General features: G+C 38.9%; 1 protein-coding gene and 1 long non-coding RNA gene across 6 annotated transcripts in view; one reads left to right on the top strand and one right to left on the bottom strand.

Moving 5' to 3' along the window:
- LOC138960373 (Golgi reassembly-stacking protein 2-like) overlaps positions 1-15,684 on the top strand; it is a 33,382-nt gene extending 17,698 nt beyond the window's left edge. The window contains exons 9-16 of one of the 5 annotated variants that reach the window (XM_070332267.1): positions 1,297-1,419; positions 2,238-2,411; positions 4,767-4,856; positions 5,267-5,479; positions 8,327-8,416; positions 8,813-9,025; positions 11,269-11,358; positions 12,079-15,684. In XM_070332267.1, the coding sequence (XP_070188368.1) occupies positions 1,297-1,419; positions 2,238-2,411; positions 4,767-4,856; positions 5,267-5,479; positions 8,327-8,416; positions 8,813-9,025; positions 11,269-11,358; positions 12,079-12,365 (1,280 nt within the window). In that variant the 3' untranslated portion in view covers positions 12,366-15,684. The remainder of the gene's footprint in view (positions 1-1,296; positions 1,420-2,237; positions 2,412-4,766; positions 4,857-5,266; positions 5,480-8,326; positions 8,417-8,812; positions 9,026-11,268; positions 11,359-12,078) is intronic. The other 4 variants (XM_070332269.1, XM_070332268.1, XM_070332271.1 and 1 more) reach the window with 4 other exon arrangements.
- A 2,881-nt stretch (positions 15,685-18,565) lies between these two features.
- On the bottom strand, positions 18,566-22,468 carry LOC138960377 (uncharacterized). Its single transcript, XR_011453953.1, has 5 exons — positions 22,220-22,468; positions 21,602-21,680; positions 20,569-20,690; positions 19,909-19,955; positions 18,566-18,942 (listed from the first exon to the last, which is right to left on the bottom strand). It is a non-coding gene; the product is annotated as an uncharacterized lncRNA (long non-coding RNA).
- Positions 22,469-22,493: the final 25 nt, after the last annotated feature.

Here is a 22,493-nt window from a genome sequence, read left to right as displayed (position 1 = left end):
TTGAGTGTTATTGCTCTGTGTGTCCTGAGTGTGGGAAACTACACATTGAGTGTTATTGCTCTGTGTGTCCTGAGTGTGGGAAACTACACATTGAGTGTTATTGCTCTGTGTGTCCTGAGTGTGGGAAACTACACATTGAGTGTTATTGCTCTGTGTGTCCTGAGTGTGGGAAACTACACATTGAGTGTTATTGCTCTGAGTGTGGGAAACTACACATTGAGTGTTATTGCTCTGTGTGTCCTGAGTGTGGGAAACTACACATTGAGTGTTATTGCTCTGAGTGTGGGAAACTACACATTGAGTGTTATTGCTCTGTGTGTCCTGAGTGTGGGAAACTACACATTGAGTGTTATTGCTCTGTGTGTCCTGAGTGTGGGAAACTACACATTGAGTGTTATTGCTCTGTGTGTCCTGAGTGTGGGAAACTACACATTGAGTGTTATTGCTCTGTGTGTCCTGAGTGTGGGAAACTACACATTGAAGTGTTATTGCTTTGAGTGTGGGAAACTACACTTTTTGACTCACCTGAGAAAGGAGTGATGAGGAGTGTTAGGCTGGCTGTGTGTAGACACAAAACTTAACACAAAGGTTTTCTCTGATGTTATTAAAGCTAGAGTGTTGCACTCTTCTAAGTTTGATGACCTCCAGACATGCTCCAAGTCAGTTCATGGCGGGGTCGAGTTCGAGGAAAAAATGGATAATGATTATTTTCTCAGATGATATAAGAATTAGAGCTTCGAAACTTTAGACGCATCTAGGGTTTAATAACTTGCAGACATGCCCCAACTCGACCCCGTTATGACCTTGAAATTTGACATGGCTGAACCAAAACTTGGGGCATTTGCCCTTCTGCTTTTTCTTGGGGTGCACTCTGATCCTCAAAGATGAGATGTCCACAGTTTTGTAGAACTCAATCTGCAGTTGACATATTAAATTTATCACACCGTTAGTTTTTCATAACTGTGACTTTTACCCTTTTTTTTTTTTTATAATGCTTGCTTTTTGTTGAATTCTGTCTCATGGCCTGAGGGACCATTCGGTTTAAGCCATTGACGGTTATCATTTTATTGTGACCTATGTTGGGACCATTAACAGACCTTGTTAAAACGTCCAATGGGACTGAGTTCATGAATTGGGAGAAGAAGAAAAAGAAGAATTTGATTACAGGAAAAACTGTTGTCTTTATGTTTACAACCTTTGCAAGATGACGAAAAGCTTGTGATGGAAGGCTTATGATGGAAGGCTTATGGACAAGGGCATGAGTGTTACTATTTCTCATGCGCCTTTTTCTTGTAGGTATGCCTCCTATGGACCTGTCCAACATGGCCAGCATGACGTTACCAGGGATGCCCGCAGGGATGCCCCCAGTGTCCGTTCCAATGCAGCCCCTTCCACTGCCTGCCGGTCTGTCCGCCTCAGGTACAGTCATATCCTCACATTGACTCATCTTTTCAGTGGGTTAAGGAGAGGAGCTGAAGGGGGGTAGAATGTTGGCCTGGTAGATGACTGTCTCTGTTTGTCGTCTTCATGTACATTTGTTTAAGGGGGGGGGGGGGGGGGGGGTGGTTGGTTGTTTGTTTGTACAGTACAAGTAAAGGTGCTTGGGTTGATAACTGTCTCTGTTTGTCGTCTTCAAGTACGTTTGTCTGCGTGTGTATATGGGGGGGGGGGGGGGGGGGGTTGTACAAGTAAAGGTGCTTGGGTAGACAACTGTCCCTGTTTGTCGCATCATGTACCGTTGTATGTGTGTGACAGGACATTGTTTAAAGCACAGGTTCCATTTACTCTGTTCAAATGCCTCACTCTTGGTACTGTATGGTTGCTGTATGCCTCACTCTTGGTACTGTATGGTTGCTGTATGCCTCACTGTCTACATGCTTATGTGATTGTTTTTCTTACTCTTAGTTTGACACAATTACTTTTTACACTGAATGTGTTTGGAATTCATTTTGAGGAGCCAGGTGCTTTTGATTGACAAATGGATTGAGATGAGTTATGCTGTATTTTCAGCCCCAGGCTGTGTTTATGTCTATGACTTTTTCTGCAGGTGTTGCCACTTGCTTTGAGGACTTTTGTTACCTTCTGTGACTGTAGTTACTGTTTATATGTGGCAGAATGTAGACACTTTCATTTGCTCACAATATATGACATCCACAGGTAACAGGTGAAAGTGAAAACGCTTGCATCTCTGTTAGCTTGTTGTCAGGAATGTATAGAACTAAACAATCTGTGTACAGCTCAGCCTCTTATGATGGCTTCATCAAACCCGCTCGTGGGTGCTGAGCCAATGATGAAGGCGACGTCAAGTCCTCTTTCAGCTTCACAGCCGCCCATGAAAGCCAGGTCACAGCCAGTGACTGGCGACAAGGGGAACCCCTATTATTCTGCCGCCCTTGATGCAGGGGTGAAGGGTGAGGGTAGACTGGAGGGCTTAGTAAATGCTACTGGACTCTCACACATATATGTATTGCCGTAGAATTGTGTTGTCGTCTGCTCAAATCTCCAACTCTTTGCATGTTAATCAAAAGGTGCTGCTTTTTGTTTAATCATCTCTTTTTCTGCATATGTTTATGTTTTAAATACCGTTGTACGGTGTGGATACGATTTTTGGAAGTACACACTGTTTTTGTTTTTAGCACTGTTAATAATCTTGTTTTGAGTTTGGCTTACACATTGTATTATCTGACACGTGTTGTTGGTAGTCAGAAGACGAAAAAGAAGACAACAGGATAGAAAACACTTTTTTTTATTATTGCATTATGAACTGCTTGTGTACACTAACAGCTTGAGAAAGCTTATGTAACATGTGTTGTTGTTCCTAGGCTAAAGATTAAAAAAAAAAAGCAAAAGAAGGAAAACATGTTACAGTATTAGTATTGAATAGTGCTTTTGTCAAGTAATAACCTTCAACAGATGGAGCGTTATAACCGCTAGCTAGAACACACAACGCTTTGCTTACTAAAGTAACCGATGCAGCCATTACAGATCTGTGCACCAGTATTTGCTACCAAGCACAAAGCCTGGCACCTGTAGAAAGCAATCGTTCCGTCATAGCAGATACAGGGTAGAACTAGAAGGATGCAGTAAAGAACTTGTAGGAATTCTTCTGTGAGCTGCAATGTCCAGACAGGACTGACCGTTTCGGACACAAGGCTACTAGAAATTACCAGATATGACTGACCGTTACGGACACAAGGCTACTAGAAATTACCAGATATGACTGACCGTTTCGGACACAAGGCTACTAGAAATTACCAGATATGACTGACCGTTTCGGACACAAGGCTACTAGAAATTACCAGATATGACTGACCGTTTCGGACACAAGGCTACTAGAAATTACCAGATATGACTGACTGTTTTGGACACAAGACTACTAGAAATTACCAGATATGACTGACTGTTTCGGACACAAGACATCTAGAAATTACCAGATATGACTGACTCAGTTAATAGCAGCTGCAGGGTTAATATCTTCACCAACAGTAAATTTTTATGACCGGATTACTTCTTACCCTATGCTGAAGTTCGTTGTCAGGATACGCTTCTTGCACTGACATTTTTGCCATGTTTATCTTACAATAGTTTACTGGGTTTTCAGTCTTTGATCTGCATTGTACTCAGAAGATCTTGAGCTTCTGTGACTCTATTTTCGGTTACTCTGCTTTTTTCTTAGATATATGTATACACATTATGCTTGGGGGAAAAAGAATCTTGGCAGCATGATCTTGGGAAGACAACTGGTTGTAATGATGTAATTACAGGCTGCCGTGGTTTTGACTAAATTTAAGTTTTGTGGAAGAGATTTGGGATGGTCAACTGTTGCCATTTGTTGTCATGAATCTCGTGGTTTTTGAGACTAAGTCTAAGATGTTGAGCCTCAACTTAAATGCTATCACTGTGTAAACTAATCAAATGTACAATTGATGTTTTGAAAAGTGGTCGCTTTTTGTGCAATGTATCTCAAGTGTCAGGCATTATAAAGGCTGATTTTTTTGTCTTTTGTTTATTTTTTATTTTTGCACTTAATAGGTATGCCTCCTAATTTGTGTTGCTGCTATTGTTTTAATGAACATTAAGGTGGTCCTGAAGCACTATGGAGATTGTGCATAAATGTACTTTTGCTGTAATCTTAGGACTTTTGTGCTTCTGTTGTATTCAGCTGCAAAACATAACCTCTCTTTGGCTACACTGCATACAAGAACAAATGTATCCATTTTTTTGCTTTTTTTGTTTTTAATTTTTGCACTACATTTTATTACCGAATATTCATATAGTGTTTAATGATGAGACGTACATAGAGGTTATCTGCGTTACTGCATGACTATTAATAGTGCAAATTCAGATAGAACTGGTATTGTTTATAATTTAAAAAGAAAAACATCAGAATCTGTAACTCCTAGTTTCTTAGTCTTTCTGAAGTGTCACTTCACTCGGTGGGGCAAAAAAAAGTTTAAAGTTTGTCTGTGCAATTTATATTCGTAGAGTTAAAATTTCTGGTGTTATTTTACGCTGATGACACTTTAGCTATGATTGAAGATCGGTGTTACATTTTTAGTACTGTTAGTAGTGGAAGCTGATATATATATATCAAACATTTTATTTTCCGCAAACTTAACCTCTCCAAGAAGAGAGAAGAGATCAGATCTTATTTGACCCAACCATGTAAAGTGTTATGTAAAATCTGTCCCCAAGTTTTTTGTCAGATGCTGAGATAGGGTGTGTGTGTGACATGTTGACAAGTTAAGTAATGTTTTGACCTGCAGTTGAAGACCTGATGAAAGCAAGTGGTGGTTACATAACAGGAGACAAGGGCAACGTCCATTATTCTAAGTTCTTGGACAGCACTGCACATGGTAGGTTGACAGGGATGTTTGGTCTGTAGTTAGAAATTGCTTGAGGTTATTCTGTGTAAGCTGTATTTTTTATTGTACACTCGGTTTTTATATGCTTTTTAAAATGTTTACAATGTCTGTTGGTCTGCGAACTTTCAGTACTGCTCTGTGTAATGCCTGATTTTACGGACCATTCCTGTTCCTCAAACTGGTATTCGTCATGGTGTGTTTTAAGCATCATTGTACAGTTCCTGTATATCTGAATATTTTTTTCTCAGTTTTTGAGGCTGCCAATATTGACTATGCATTGACTTAAGAAGAGGTATGTCATAACATATGGCAGCCAGTAGACACATTGGAACAGTCGGACGAGATGCAAGGTTTTGTGATTCATTGTCTGATGGGTGTGTCTGATCATCATGTGGCCACAGAGTCAATGGTGAAAGCGTCAGCTAGCTCACCCACGGCAGCTGAACCAATGATGAAAGCTTCTGCAAGTCAGCTGACAGGAGCTGCACCAATGATGAAGGCAACGTCAAGTCCGCAGACAGCATCACAGCCGCCCATGAAAGCCAAGTCACAGCCAGTGACTGGCGACAAAGGGAACCCCTATTACTCTGCCGCCCTTGATGCAGGGGTGAAGGGTGAGGGTAGACTGGAGGGCTTAGTAGATGCTACTGGACTCTCACATGTATCATGCAGGGATTTTGTTTTATTTTCATCTTGAATATTGGACATGCGGTTTTGCTACTATGATCTGTACAATGATCTTTTTTCTGGTTTCTGAAAGGTGTCTCACATTTTGCATTGTTTTATTTTCCGTTCTATCTTGATACAATGTATTGTTAATCTTTCTCCGTAGTCTGTATGCTTTTACGTTAACAAATTTCAATGCTGTAAAATTGAAACTCTGAAGTCTATGCTAGCTTGAAATCTTTTTCTGTACATGAAAGTGCAGCATTTAAAAATTAATGTGAAGTGAAAGTATTCCATGTGAGTTTAATGTGACTTAGTTGCTTTGAAGACCATTCGGCATGAAGACAGTCCATGTTGACTGTCTTCAGTCCGTGTTGACTGTCTTCAGTCCATGTTGACTGTCTTCAGTCCGTGTTGACTGTCTTCAGTCCATCTTGACTGTCTTCAGTCCATGTTGACTGTCTTCAGTCCGTGTTGACTGTCTTCAGTCCGTGTTGACTGTCTTCAGTCCGTGTTGACTGTCTTCAGTCCATGTTGACTGTCTTCAGTCCGTGTTGACTGTCTTCAGTCCGTGTTGACTGTCTTCAGTCCATGTTGACTGTCTTCAGTCCATGTTGACTGTCTTCAGTCCATGTTGACTGTCTTCAGTCCATGTTGACTGTCTTCAGTCCGTGTTGACTGTCTTCAGTCCGTGTTGACTGTCTTCAGTCCATGTTGACTGTCTTCAGTCCATGTTGACTGTCTTCAGTCCATGTTGACTGTCTTCAGTCCATGTTGACTGTCTTCAGTCCATGTTGACTGTCTTCAGTCCGTGTTGACTGTCTTCAGTCCATGTTGACTGTCTTCAGTCCATGTTGACTGTCTTCAGTCCATGTTGACTGTCTTCAGTCCATGTTGACTGTCTTCAGTCCGTGTTGACTGTCTTCAGTCCATGTTGACTGTCTTCAGTCCGTGTTGACTGTCTTCAGTCCGTGTTGACTGTCTTCAGTCCATGTTGACTGTCTTCAGTCCATGTTGACTGTCTTCAGTCCATGTTGACTGTCTTCACTGTTTCTGTGTTTTGTAGCCAAAAGTTAACATGATTTTTCACAAGCATTAATGATTAATTTGCCTTGAAAACTAATGTACTTTGCATGGCAATTTTTCTTCTTCTGGCTCGGTGCTAGAAGCTTGTTGTGTCTTTTGTGCAGCTAAGCTAAGCTAAGCTAAATTTGTTTTTACTTTGCAACCTTACTACAGAGGCTTGACTCTTTTCATATCTCTGTAGATGTCAATATTTCAGTGCATATATTGATTGCTTCCTTTTGATTGGTATGATTGGCAATAAATGGTCACTTCTGTCTGAGGTGTTTACTTCTGCGATTAGCTGTAACATTTTTGTTTTGTTTTTAAAAAAAAAGCTTTTTTAGTTTTGCTTGATTTATGATAGGCAGTATGTTTTGGACAATTATCTTTTTCATTCTTGCTGAACGTTTTCACTCTGCAGTAACATACTCATGCTTTTACTTGTTCAAAAGTGCAATCATTTTGATTCTGTTTTTATTATCATTTTTTGACAGCGTTAATTGTAAAGTCAGCATGCACAGGAAGTAATTTTGAACCTTGGCGGTTGCTGATGCACTGTCATTAGGTCTTTTCAAAGTATGTAAGAAATGTTAAGTCCTTTGTACTGGAAACTTGCATTCTCCCAGTAAGGTCATATATTGTACTACGTTGCAAGCCCCTGGAGCAATTTTTTGATTAGTGCTTTTGTGAACAAGAAACAATTAACAAGTGGCTCTATTCGATCTCCCCCCTTTCCCCGTCGCGATATAACCTTGAACGGTTGAAAACGACGTTAAACACCAAATAAATAAAGAAAGAAAGAAAGGTCTTTTCAAAATTAATGTTATCACCAATTTGTCCACAATAAAGAAGAAATGATATCATCTTTGTTTAACATAATATGTTTGCCCAGGTGCTCGTCCAGGTGCTCGTCCGCTTTATTTTTAATGTTTCCTTTTGATGCACTCTATTTTTGTATTGTTTACTGAAGAAAGGCTAAATTGAAGCATGTATCACATAACTGCTTGTGGACATTTTTTTTTTTAATAATATTTTGTTGTGGTTGTTAAATGGAGGTGGGGGGTAGGTAGTCATGTATTTACCTGAAAACTCATTGAACTCCCAATACTCATGTTGAGATTTTTGTTATTGAATTGTTCAATCCCTTCATCCTCAAAGTCAGGAAGAGAAACGGTCAGACTTGTATCATTTTGGTTTGAATTGTTTACGTTGCTTTTGACAGTTAAGTAGTATTATTGAACAAACACAACAGGATCTGATGAAATAAGCCACAATTGGTCATATAGCTGGTGATTGACATTAGGGTGTACCTGTGGGTGGAAGTCAGTGTGACCTGTTGACAGTTAAGTAGTATTATTGAACAAACACAACAGGATCTGATGAAATAAGCCACAATTGGTCATATAGCTGGTGATTGACATTAGGGTGTACCTGTGGGTGGAAGTCAGTGTGACCTGTTGACAGTTAAGTAGTATTATTGAACAAACACAACAGGATCTGATGAAATAAGCCACAATTGGTCATATAGCTGGTGATTGACATTAGGGTGTACCTGTGGGTGGAAGTCGGTGTGACCTGTTGACAGTTAAGTAGTATTATTGAACAAACACAACAGGATCTGATGAAATAAGCCACAATTGGTCATATAGCTGGTGATTGACATTAGGGTGTACCTGTGGGTGGAAGTCAGTGTGACATGTTGACAAGTTGAGTAATGTTTTGACCTGCAGTTGAAGACCTGATGAAAGCAAGTGGTGGTTACATAACAGGAGACAAGGGCAACGTCCATTATTCTAAGTTCTTGGACAGCACTGCACATGGTAGGTTGACAGGGATGGTTGGTCTGTAGTGGTTAATGCTTGAACGAAGTCACTATGTGTGAGTTTCAAATGTTCACCACACAATGTGTTTTATTTTGATGTATGGGTTGGTCTGTCTTTTGATGAGGACTGGACATTTTTGTTATATTATAAGCCACTCAAACTTTAATTGATCAGGTGGGCTGTGTTTTGATCATCGTGGTACTCCTATCGGTATTTGTGTATCTGAATATTTCCTATCTCTCCTTTGTCACTGCCCATATGAATTACACTTTTCTTAGAAAAATGTGTGCAACTGCAAGCGCATATATATAGCAGCAGTTTTACAAATAAGAAACTGCATTGGATGTGTTTTTTGAGGATTCATTCTCTCTGATGGGTGTGTCTGATCATAAGAGTCAGTGATGAAAGCGTCAGCTAGCTCACCCACGGCAGCTGAGCCAATGATGAAAGCTTCGGCAAGTCAGCTGACAGGAGCTTCACCGATGGTGAAAGCGACGTCAAGTCCGCAGACAGCATCACAACCGCCCATGAAAGCCAAGTCACAGCCAGTGACTGGCGACAAGGGGAACCCGTATTACTCTGCCGCCCTTGATGCGGGGGTGAAGGGTGAGGGTAGACTGGAGGGCTTAGTAGATGCTACTGGACTCTCACATGTATCGCGCACGGATTTTGTTCTTTCATCTTGAATACTGGACATATTTTTTTACTTTCTATGCGCTCTGTTTATTTATATATTTTTTTAACTTCTGTTTATGTGATGGTTCCTCTTGATTCACATTATTTCTGGTTTATTTTTGCAACATGTATCTTAAAGGCACAGTAAGCCTCCCGTAAACCATCACAGATACTGTCAGGCTTTTACACACAGTACAAACACCCTTCCATTTGAACGCTCACCAAACGGGAACATCCTAGATGCCCTACGTAAAGAGCGAGCAATTTTTAAAGAATTAATTTTGCGCCGATTCCTCAGAGACAATCAGACCGTGATGCGTTTTGGCGCTAGACCTAACTTTTAAAATCTAAATAATAAATTGACAGCTTGTTACACAATCATTCTTAAATCATAAAAGAATTCTTTTTTCATCAAGACAAGATCAGTACAATTCGAAGTTTTGAAAGTTTGAGAAAAAAAAGCCCGGAAGCAGGGTCACGCAAGGTCGTGGTTCTCGTAGCAGACGACGGTTTATAGGCATTGCCAGTTCCTCTGAACAGTCAAAAGCCATCGCTAGAGTTCTTGTGAACCACAGCCGTTTGTTTCGCGCATAGTCAGAGGTACATAATAACGTGCTATTGCAGATAAGCTCACATCGAGTCGCATTCAAAGTACTAACTGACGACTACATTGTGAAAAAGGGAAACTGGATCACACGGGTTCACGATGGCTCAGGGGTAAGATAAACCACGCAAAAATAAATTCTTTGAAAATTGCTCGCTCTTTACGTAGGGCACCTAGGATGTTCCCGTTTGGTGAGCGTTCAAATGGAAGGGTGTTTGTACTGTGTGTAAAAGCCTGACAGTATCTGTGATGGTTTACGGGAGGCTTACTGTGCCTTTAATATATATAAAAAATTATCTTTTGTAGTGGTGTGTATGCTTTTAACATTAAAAGACTACAAGGTTGAAAAACTGAATGTATTTATCTTTACAAGCTCTGAAGTCTATGCTAGCTTGAAATGTATATTTCTCTGTACATGATAATGCAGTACTTGAAAACAATCTGAGATAAAAGCATTCTATGTGTGTTTGATATGACTGGTTGCTTTGAATGCCTTTAGTTAAAAGCCAATAGAGGTTGACTGTACTGTTACATCAGGCTCAAACACTGTTTTTTTTGCCAAGCCTTCTTCTTCTTCTTCTGCGTTCATGAGCTGAAACTCCCACAAACACTCGTGTTTTTTGCACAAGTGGGTTTTTAGGTGTATGACCGGTTTTACCCGGCCATTTAGGCAGCCATACCCTGCTTTCAGGGGTTCCAAGCCTTCTTTACGTCATTGATTCTGTCTTTGAAACTCTTACTGTGCATGGCTTTTGTTCTGTTATTATTATTATTTCTCTTTGATGCTAGAAGCAGATGGTGTGTATGTAACTAAGCTAAGAATTTGTGCAGCCTTCCTAATGAACAGGTTTCTTGTCTTTTCATATTTCGATATGAATATTTCAGGACATGTACATGTATTATTTTCTCTAGATTGGTACGACTGGCCACATGGTGACTTGTGCCTGAGGTTCTTACTTCTGCTGGAACTTATGCGTCATTTTTAGAAGGCTTTATGCTTTTTGCACTTCTTTTTTTTTACATTCTAAGTTCTTGCTGAACATGTTAACTCTGAAATTATTTACTCATGCTTTTACTTGTTCTAAAAGTGTTGTTGTTAATGCTTTTTTTAATCGTCATTTTTGACAGTGTGAATTTATTGTAAGAAAGACAGATAGCTATTTGTGTACAAAAGCAAAGTTTTATCCCAGATTTGTCAACAAACATGAAACGATATTACCACTGTTAATGTGTTAACGCAGAAGTGTTTCTGCTTCGTGTTATCCTTTCAGCTAGTTTTGTTTTGGTTTCATGTACTTGTGTACAGAAAGCTGAATTGTAGGTCTTACGAAATGACTCATGCTGGACATTTGCCCCCCAAAATGTTTTGAAGGGGAGGGGGGGAACAAAATCAAATCACATTAGTTAAGTTAAATTTAAAATCATTGAATTCTGTCTTCTGAGCTCACTCATTCTAATCCAGTTTTATTTGAGCAAGTGTACTCTACATCCGGGAAGTGAAGAACAAAACCTGTGTAATCTTGGTTAGATTTGACCATGTTTTTGACGAGTTGAATGTTTTGGCCAACAGTAGAAGACCTGATGAAAGCCAGCAGTGGTTACTTAACGGGTGACAAGGGCAACATTCATTATTCTAAGTTCTTGGACAGCATGACAACTGGTAGGTCTGTGATTAAACATGACATGTCACTGTATTATCATAACGGCTATTACATTCATATACAGTCCATTGTTCTGTGACTGTTACATGTATGATTTAACTTTTGTATACATCATTGTTGTCGTTGTTGTTTTTGGTTGTTAGTTTTGTAAATGGTGTTGCATTGAATCATTATTGAAGTAAAAGAAACAAGTGCAATGTTATTATTGTGAAGTTAGTGGGCAAAGGACTATCCTTTGTCACTTTTTTTCAAATATTGAGAAGCAGCTAATGTATGGAAGAAGAATTTGCCATATTATTTGAAGTTTTTGTCTACTGGGTTTTGTAATGAAAATGTGTGACTCTAAGTTTAAGAATAGTACTTTTAGATAATATTGTCAATCAATGTACACTGTCACAGCAACTGTTTCTTTCTTTCAGAATGTGATTCATGACATATGAAGACTTTTTTTACCATGGTTTTTTTTCTGTTTTATGTGTTTCACTATGTTTCTTTATGTTTCTCGAATAGGCATCTGCTAATGGCAGACTTCTGAAAGCAGTTGATTAATCCTAGATTTGATCACAGGTACTCTCTAATTCCTGTGTTCAGGAGAGCTGTCTTTCAACTTTCAGGAAAGAGTCCTGTCGCACAAGACACTCGACAGAAAAGCCATGCGTTGCTATTGATAAGACCTACACCTTTGTTACTTCACACATCTCTCTCCTCCTTTGTTGCAGGAGCCAGCCCCCTACCTGTAGGTATGTCAGCACCGTCTCCACTTCCCAACTTCTCTTCACCGCTGTCCGGCCAGACTCACATGGATCCTGCTCTGATGAGCAGCAGCTCCCCCCTCAACAATCTGACCACGGGCGGCCTCCCTCCCTCCTTCTCCCTCCCCGGGGCAGACCCTAGTGCCCCCCCGCTGCAGATGAACTCGGGACTCCCTCCTCCTACCCAGGTGGCTGATAACGCGGCGGGAACGCAAGGTGCAGATGCCACACCCGTCTCTGCTGCTTCGTCCTAACTGTTCTGAGTGGAAGTGAGAGTGTGGAAGTTGTGGGTATGTCTGCTCAACTGTTTGCTTATAACTGGGAGTGGTTGAAAGTCAAGAGCAGCGTGAACACAAGGCGCAGACGCAACGCCTGTTTCTGTTCGCTTCGTCCTCACAGTTTTGAGTGGAAGTAAGATTGTGTGAATGGTAGTTGTGTCTGCTGCTCACCTGTTGTTTGTGATGGGAAAGGTCAGAGGTCAAGAGGTTTACTTGTTTATTGTTTATGACATATGAGGTTGGAGATTTGTGGCCGACACGTTTGGAGTTGAATGTTCATGGATTGCATAGTCGCTGAGATGTAAAAATTGGACAAAACAGTGATTTTTGTGTAAATTGTTGAATTTTGAATTGCTTCTTTCATTGCTTGATTTTTCCAACAGTTTTTGTTTGAATAGAAAACTGATTTACTGATTTTAATTGTGATGAAAAGTTGGAGGAAGAAAAAACAAGGGGAAGGAAATTATATTTGGGGGGTTATACAAGCGAAGGTGTGGTTGATTGGTCGTGGATGGATCATTTGGGCTACAAAACTAACATTCAGACAGCGAGATCACCCTTAAAATGTACCAAAGCAAAACCCGAGCTCTGAGGATATTTGTGGGACGAAGTACTGCCAAACAGCATCAAAACCGCACCTTGTATACATTGAGAGACATTATTTCAAGCACTTTGTCACATCATTCCATAGACTGGTCCTGTTTTCATGTTTTACTGTCAGTAACCCTGATGTATGTTATCACATCTTGCAAGTTATTAAAGGTATGAGGGTAACTACGCCAGAGATTAATGTGTTTTGTCAGCATTAGCTTTGTGTTCAAACTTGCATGGAGTCTTGTCTGGAAAAAAGTGAAACTTGGTTTCCAGATCACATTGATACTTTAACATGCTGCCACATTCTTAAAATGTCTGCTCAGTAAAGCTGAAAATGTGTAAGCTAATGTTAGCAAAGAATGATGCCTTTACACAGTTGTGAAGCTCCGTACTCTCTGCTGTATTCGTTCAAGCAACTCCTCAAAATACCAATCAAACATGATAGTTAGGTGTGTTTATTTGCTGACAGCAGCAGTGTTCTAGCAATGTTTGTCTTATTTTCTGTCATTTCAATAACATCTGAAATGATACATGAAACAGATTCAATGCTTTGGCTCAGACTCTTCATGATGGTTTTACATTTCATGTGCATGTCTTTTAGTTCTTCTTTTATTTTATTTATTTTTCTTTCTTTTTTTTTGTAATTGAAAAACCAATGTGAGTGAGTATAGAGGAGACTGCATTGCCAGGTTTACAGTCTGATCAGGGCCAGCTGAATTGTACAGGTTGTAATACATGTAGTCGACAAAACTCTTGACAGTTATGCTACATTGCTACACTTAAAGAGTGTGTTATTATATATTTGTGTACCGTAGATTTTCTTCCTGGGACTTGTTTGACTGCTTGCAATTATCTGTTGTCTGTTTTAGTTGTCACTGTGTCATTGTGTCACTGTGTCATTGTGTCACTGTGTCACTGTGTCATTGTGTCATTGTGTCACTGTGTCATTGTGTCACTGTGTCACTGTGTCATTGTGTCATTGTGTCACTGTGTCATTGTGTCAACTTTTGTGTTTGAAACAATGTTTCATTCTGTTCTGGTTTTAGCAGGAAAGCGGAGGGCTGGGGGAAAGGAATGGTAGTTGACAATATAGAATGAAGGACTAGTTAACCTTGTTTGTGTGTGTGTGTGTGTGTGTGTTTGTTTTTGAGGATCTTGAATGATCACAATAGCTTATTTGGAATGGTGTGAGGTTTTGTTCTAAATTAATCATGTAGGTAGAGTTTGTCTTGTGGGCCTTTTTTGGATGCAGTTTTTTCTCAGGGGAGCTAAACACGATACATTTCTTCATTGCACCTCATAAAGATTACTCTCCCTTTAGAAGCTCAGCATTTCAATGTTGTCATTTTGCTGACAGAATCTGACTGGGGTAAATGTAATAGTGAGAAGAAAAGGAAAGAAAGAAGTTCTATAACTTGGGAGGCTTTCCTCTACCTTATCTTTGTCACTTCGTTGCAAGCAAATTTGAATCCCCTCACCATTTGAAATTGTTCTTCTGTTATGTAGATGCATGCTTTCTTCATTTGGCTGACTTGGTAGACTTGTTTGTTGAAGTGTGTGTTTTCTATCACATGTACTGGCTGAGTTTTAATGTGTGTATTTTGAAAGACCGTATGAATGAGCAGCTGGTGTTGAATGTGAGGGAGATCACCTTGTATTTCAAAAGATCATTCTTTGTACATACATGAAGGAGACTGTAATATAATCTGGCTAAATACATAATTATGAGGGTTCTTTCATGAGGCGCTGTCATGTGATTTTATGATGTGGGTAAGTGGACATGTACTTTTCTTCCCTTTATCCAAGTCCTCATGTTGTCTTACAACTTATCGCTGATGCAATAAATACTGCAGGGGGCTAGCTTCAGGGAGCTAGCTTCTCTGTCTTCTTTTGAACAAGTTACAATTTAACAAAGATCCCAGCATTCTCAGATGGATACTTGCTGCTGTAAAACATGATACATATAAAACTTGTATGTTGGCTAAGGAGATGTATTTCAGAATGCAATACCATCTGAGTTTTGGCACTTACTTGGAATGTGGCATTAACTGAATGACTCAACTGGTATCTTGATTTGTGTCCGATCTGGCTTTTCCGTTTGCAAGTACATGTACTGATCAAAGAAGCCTACTCATTTTTGAAATGGTAAAACCATTGAATAAATTCTGATTCGATCCTTTGAACAATCCAGAAGTTTCTAAATTCATGTTGTATGACTATGTCTTGTGGACTGCCTTTCACGTTTGATTTTTAAAAAGTTTTGTTAAGTCTTGTCATTTTGTTCTCATTAGAACAGCTCCTTAATTCACACATACATAAAGGTCTACTTTTACTGCAACCGTTATTACAAGTACTGCACAGCTTTAGTACAGATAACGTGTATGTCTACAGCCACACTGCAAGCCTTGATACTGACATTTTGAACTGTACAATATGTTGAATGAAATCAATTTGACTGGGTGAACCTCAGTGTAATAATGTATTTCTTTTTTCTGATTGTACTTTGTGATGTTCGTCTTTACTTCAGCTGCTACTTTTGATTGAATACATTTGACTGACAACTTTGTGAGGAATTTTCGAAGTGAAGAAACTTTGATCTTGTACATTTGAAGTGCTACTTGCTAAGTTAGGGGTCCAAATACAGGTTGAGTAAGGGTTTGTGTGTATCTTCACTTGAGTGTCAATGAACTTGTTCCATGAATTCTTTGGTTTGGATTTGAATTTCTTGTTGTGTGTAAGGGACAGAGAGTGTGCGTGAGAGAAATGAACTGAACTGAACTGAACTCAATTTAACAAGATTAAAGGCTGAGCCTTTTCTTACAATCTGTGTTTGAAACAAACACACAAACAAACAAACAAAGAAATAAAAGAATGAAATGATATTAAATAGAGAGAGAGTGTGTGTGTGTGTCCTTTACAGCACAGGAGCCATCGATCAAATCAAGCTGACCTTCCTCTCATACTTTAAAAAAAAAGAAGCTGCAAACCAGGACAGACACAAAAGAAGAACAAGAGAAAACAAGAAATTCCTCCGAGGTAGGAAAAACACCCCCGTCCTTACCATTCTCACTGCCACCAACTGAGAAGGTTATTTCCCTTTGACCATTAATATGTCCCTCTATAAGTCCTTGTAGAATCTTAATCCACCAATAACTCCCTAACCGTGTGTTTGACTGGTCCCAATTTTTGTAAGGACCGTCTCAGGAATGTATAGAACCTGTTCACCAAGTTTGGTGACGATCGGTCCGTTCATTCTTGAGATCTATATGCGAACACAAACAAACAAACAAACACATCGACCGAATCCTATACACACCCCTATTCACGACTTTCCGACCTTGACATTGTAGTGGGGGTCAAGTGGGCGTCGGCATCATTGTCCAATCAGAAATTTTGATGCGCTTCCGCTTCCTGTCCCGCCCAGTCTGCGCAAAAGAAATGGCGCAAAACTGTTTGCGCGGAAAAAGGTGATGAAAAAAAAGAACACAACCTGGTTTGATAACCAAATGATTGCGATCTTGCATTCTAGCATCATTTAATGTGGAACAACGACACATCTGATAAACAAATAGCCAGTTTGTTACCAACATGAGAAACTATAGGGTTTAGAATCGAAGCGGTAAACCCGGACGCTGTTTGTACACGTAAATCCGGAGAAGCTATCGAAGTAGGTGACATGTCGTTTCACTCCGAGTGTGCCAGCACCGGCCCTCTACTCGCCAAACCCCCACTAGGCAGGGAAAGTGGTTCGACCTTGCATGAATGCAGGGCAAGTTCGAGTTTGCTAGCTAAAATTGCTGCTAGTGCTTGCCTTGTCTAGATCTGGAACTTTTTCAATTGGATTTTTTCTCTCTATTATACTGGAATAAGTGGGTACTTTTCTAGATCTAAGCATCGACCGAATTAGATAATGATGTTCCTTGCATTGCATTCTCCTAAATCTGTCATTCTAACCAGTTTGTTCAAGAATATAATTGTTCGTTTTTTGTTGAAAAGCTTACAAGATTTTTTCTTTTTTAAGTAAGTGGTTTCACACACGTACAACATGAGACCCACATGCACTAGACAATGGAAGTTGAGGTCCTCGTTCAATACCACAAATGCCAGTATTATACTTCAGACTCCTTTTGGAGGAATGTGTGGGGTTTGGGTGTTGAACTTGAAGTGGCAGATTGTTTGCACAGGTATGAATGTTCGTACGTTCGTACGTGCACGCATGTATGCAGGCATTTGTTTGTCAAGCAGGAACATGCAACATTTTGTTGACCGTATGTGAGTGCGTGTGTAATAAAACCAACGACAAACAATACAAAAAGCTCCAGCTCTGCTTCTTCACCAGTCACAGACGCATTGCGTTGTTCAGCTTTCCAGAAATATATTAACTCAGTCAGAACCGGCTTCATGAATATTTTATTTCAGGAAAAAGTCAATCGAATCTACACAAAAAAAGGTTATTGCGTTGTTCTGTCTTTCAGACTGTACCACGTAATATTGAGCTTCTAGAAGAAACATGTCTGTGGCATAGTTTGACCCAACAGATAGAGAAGTCAACAGAGGTATTCTGCCGTCAGCAGCTTTATTGCTGTTTTGAATTTGATCTTGCATAATTTTATTACATAATTTTGCAACACACAAAGAAATCGTAATTGAATATTTTACGCAAAATTGAATAATTCACAAACATGTTTGTATGAACAAATATTATTTTAAGAAAATATGAGTGTGAGGATGGACGTATTTTGAGTGAAGTAGCAGAAATTCTTTTTAAGTTCTTTAGCTACATGCACACGTTCTGTTAATTACGTTCTTAGCAGGGAGATCCAGATTAATAATACTGCTGTGACAGGTTGTGGTTTCCATACACACTTTGAATACAGGAAAACAAAAACAAAAACACAGTTAAAAAAAATGTGCACATAGGATAAAATCATTAAAGTGTACAGAATAAAAGCAACATATGTACAAAAACAAATCTCGTGGTTCTCTTGTCAAACCCACTGTAGTAAGCACAGAATAGGAGAGAAGATTTTGGAGAAGGTGGCTTTACCTACTGAAGTAAATGATCAAGAGGATTCTAAGCATCCAGTGCTAAAGCTCTCAAATCACAAGACATACACACTTGTTGTGGCTATCCGAACTGTTGATTTAAAAAAAAAACATACCTACAAATTGAAAACATCTATTACAAAATTATGTATATTGTATGGATCTGTCTTTGTAAAATATACTGTACAGAAAATTTTAAATAATCTGCACAAAAATCTCGTGGTTCTCTTGTCAAGTAGTAGGCACAGAAAAAACCCCAAAAAACCCTGTGTTTTGTCTTGTAAATTATACTTTACTAAATGTGTACAGTATTCTAAGAAAAAAAAGTCTTCCTTTTTATCATATCAATTGCCTCCCTTGAATTTTATTTGTAAAATAATTCTGAGAAAAAAAAGCTTTCTACTTAAAAGCAGTGCAATCAAGAAAATGGGTACAACCTGTGTGTATACCTTTATTCCTTATTCTTTTTATTTAATTGAGGATGTCACTACGCAGTTTTACTGATTTAAAAAAAAATTCGCTTCAAATTATCTCCCTTGAAGAAACACTTCTTTTTACAATTAAATTTTGTTTACACGAAGAGGTAGTTTTAAGGGTATATATACAAAAAAACAATATTGCAACCTTAGATGTATTTACATTTGGACTAATTCCATTAAAAAAAAATTCAAACTATAAATGATAAATCAAAATAAAACAGATTTTGGGGCTGTACACAAGCTAATAGGATTAAACACGAAAGTCGTACCCAAGAATCGTCAAATACTTTTGCTAACAGCTATACTTAAACATAAGAAAATATGATCTGCATCTCTTGTTATGAAGATGATGGCACTGGTCCACCGAAGTGCATGCCATATATGCTTTACTGTGCGCTCTCCCTCTCAATGGTCTTTCTCTGGCTGACTCGATTCTGAGGAGATAAAAGAAAACACATTCAGTACAAGCTGTAAAAAATAACAACAAAACTAGTATTACTTAAAGTAGCTGCTGGTTTCTGAGTATTTGATTGAAGGCCCAATCCGACTTGTAAGAAGTTTGCCCGACTGTCGCAGATTTGGTCAGGTATGGAGTAAAATCATGCCTCAATTTGGTAACATACAAACTGCAATATTCTAAGGCTGTGAGTGTGAGAATACATCGGTGCCACTTTTTAAAAACTTTCTTTTTGTGTGTGCGCATGTTTTAGTGCCAAAAATGAAGAGGCCGAGTGCTCTCTCTGCAAAACTTGTGTGAAGCTTCAGAGCTCTATCAATGGTTTGAAAGAAAAAACATACTTTTCCATTTTTGACGTTCTTGTTCCCTTCCCTGTGAAATTTACTGTCCGTAGGTTACCGGATTTTGTTAATGTCCGTGAAAACCTCAACTATTCATTGCTGAGTGCCTAGTGATAGCTATCCCCCCCAACGACCTAGCACTGCTGAATCCTGATTCTTCCCATTGTTTGATTCTGTAATGAAATTGTGTAGTTGGTAGTTATGTGAGCTTCTTCTTGGAGGGGTGGGGGTGGGGGGGGGGGGGGGGGTGCTGGTTGGTTGGGTTTTTGGGGGTTATTAAATCATCAGATTAAAAAGTAAGACTTCATTGTAATGTGCAGATATTTGTTCAGGTGCCCACCATTTTCTATGTGAAAACATGTTGCTAACTAACATGAACCCAACCATAAAACGTGATGTAGGTGAGTAGCCCATCTAGAAAAAAGAACCTGTTCTAATTCGGAATTAGAACAGGTTCGTTTTTCTAGATGGGCTACTCACCTACATCACGTTTCATGGTTGGGTTCATGTTAGTTAGCAACATGTTTTCAAATTCTCATCAGGCAATCACGGCTGACACTAAACACAGAACAGGTGGGAGAGACATAATTCAATTTACTCACCTTCCTTGCATTGTGAGACTGGCCATATGAATCTGCTGAAGTAGTTCCTGCACATATTTAATCAAATATTCATCTTAATAACGTGTTAATATCGCTTGTTCTAGCAAATCAGACTTGACAGTTTTCTGATGGCTTGCACAATTTAAGAGCTTGCCTGTCCCCAATCATTACAATAAGAAACAACATCTAGTATGCAAGTATTTTCAGGGTATGAAGGTTTTAATATAATGTCGGTTCTTCTGGGGGCATGGAGAAACACCTTACACAAAGTAGAACATACACAACAAATTTCAAACAATTGAGGTCACACCATAGTTTTACTCACAAACAAACAACAGCAATACAATAAGCAAACGCCTACATGTTGTCTACACTAGGTATAAAGAAACAAAGAAGCACATGAAGACGGGCTTTGTCAAGTAGACCATTATAGCGAATGAGCAACAGCTGATGATCCAGACCACCAAATTGACATGATTTCCCCTTATTCAGTTTGTGATTGTAGTCATATTGACGATGCATGACTTCAATTTTTCAAAGTAAGTCTATTGGTGCGTTTACGGATACATTCATTGTCACAATTACGACATGCTAATGTCTAACCTGGGTAAACTTCAATTCATGACTTTTTTCAAACTGGCATAGAAATTATGAGCATACCAGAATTATTTTCCTGTTAGACTGTCTTCTTCTTTTTCTTCTTCTGCGTTTGATATTCAATTCATGGCTGTCATATCGTCAGGTCAGTGGCTGCCATGAAGTCTGCAGTCTTCAGTGTCGGACTGTCAAATTAGATGATATTGTAAAGAAAGTAAGTAACATCTCATGATATTCTAACTTCAATTACATCACCTGTCTCACAGTCTGCCTCTTTAAAAATTAATGATTAATTTCAGTAACATAATTTTTGGGTAAAAAATAAAAAGGTATGAGAAATAATCCTTACTTTTTTTGTAATAACCCTCACCACCAATTGTTTTATTTCATTTCCATTTTAACAGATTTAGCACCTCTCCGAAAGCCAGAAATACACTTTAAATCCCACGCCCCCCCCCCCCCCCCCCTACATAAACTAATTAAATAACTAATTAAGGAAAAAATCCTTACATCATAAAAAGTCAGAACCACCAAAACCACCCCCCCCCCCCCTCCCACCCATCCAATAAAACCTGAATACAAAAACACTTCAAAATAAAAAATGAAAACATTTAATTCCACTTACAAAATATAAAAGTTGTTATGCTTTATTTTCATTATCTGTTTACAAACACATAAATTGCTGTGCAAATCTTTTTAAAAACATCAATGCTTGAGACACCAGTAACCTGTTTATATTGTTGACCTTGTAGCTTTTCAGTTTAAGAGGCTGTTCTGGAATCTGCACTAAAGTCAAACATAACCATGAATACCGTGGGGAAAATATTACATCACCAAGACCGAAAAAATAACACCAACCGACACTCCTCACCCTTATTTCACCCACTATGCCAACCCAAAGACTGGAAAATAATAATCAAATACAGAATGAACAAAAATGCTTGATTTCATTTCTTCAATGATAAGTTGAAAATCTTCATAATAATGTTATTAGCATAATGTGTAATTGCCACAATTTACAGAGTTTAATTAAAAAAAAATGATGCGATAAAAATCAAAGTGAAAACATTTGTTTTTATACTGATACCTTATTTACCTTGTGGCTTGTGTGCCTCAGGTTTAGGAGCGGCTCAAACGTCCTCTGCTCCTCAGTCTGCAAGAAATTAAGCGATGGCCTGAAGGAGAATAGAAAAAGATCCTTTGTCAGCACCCTGTGTATGTGTGTGGGTGGGTGTGTTAGATAAATAGGTGGGGGGGGGGGGGGGAGGTGCAATAGCTACCACGCCTAATGCAGTCTGCAAAACAAGTGCAACACTTCTACAGAGCTTTTATGATACAAACTACAAAGCTTCAAATAAGAAACACATTACAATCAAATGAAAGCTGAGCCTGTCATTGCAAAATAAGGAATATACAACAATCCAGTGGCATGTAAAATATTGTTCCTTCAGAAAGATGGCTCTGACAGTGACAGCAGAAACAATTTAACTTGAAGTTTGAGTCCAAAATTATTTCTCTACATTAGTGAACGTACTTGCAGTAATACCCCTCACACATGAACTATTCACAGACTGAATAACAGTGTGTTCCCAATGTTGCTTCCGTGTATCGGTTAGATCCATCTCGGTTAGATCCATCTGCAGAGTACGGATTGTCATCCGTTTAATATTAAAAAGGAAAAACAATCAGAACTTGTCATCAGTGATCAACCTACCTTGCAAGAGTGGGGTGAAACACTCACTTCCTGCCAACATGTCTGCAAAAAAAAAAAGAGGAAACAATACCAATGGAAGCTTAAAATGGTTCTTTTGTTCAATATGTGTACACGTGCTTCATTTCTGGGGTGAAAGTGTAAAATATATTGATGGATTGATAGAACAATATTGCCTCAAGTTCACCGCACCAAAAAATACTTATCAATCAACATTGTCATCACTCGATCAGCTGTTCCATCTCTTTCATAAGTGTGTGTGTGATGGTGTGAGCGT

Source organism: Littorina saxatilis, linkage group LG2 (assembly GCF_037325665.1).
Source record: "Littorina saxatilis isolate snail1 linkage group LG2, US_GU_Lsax_2.0, whole genome shotgun sequence".
In the NCBI taxonomy this organism is placed as follows: Eukaryota; Metazoa; Mollusca; class Gastropoda; order Littorinimorpha; family Littorinidae; genus Littorina; species Littorina saxatilis.
The sequence above is the reverse complement of the archived record's forward strand: the minus strand, read 5'-3'. Positions and strand labels throughout refer to the sequence as shown.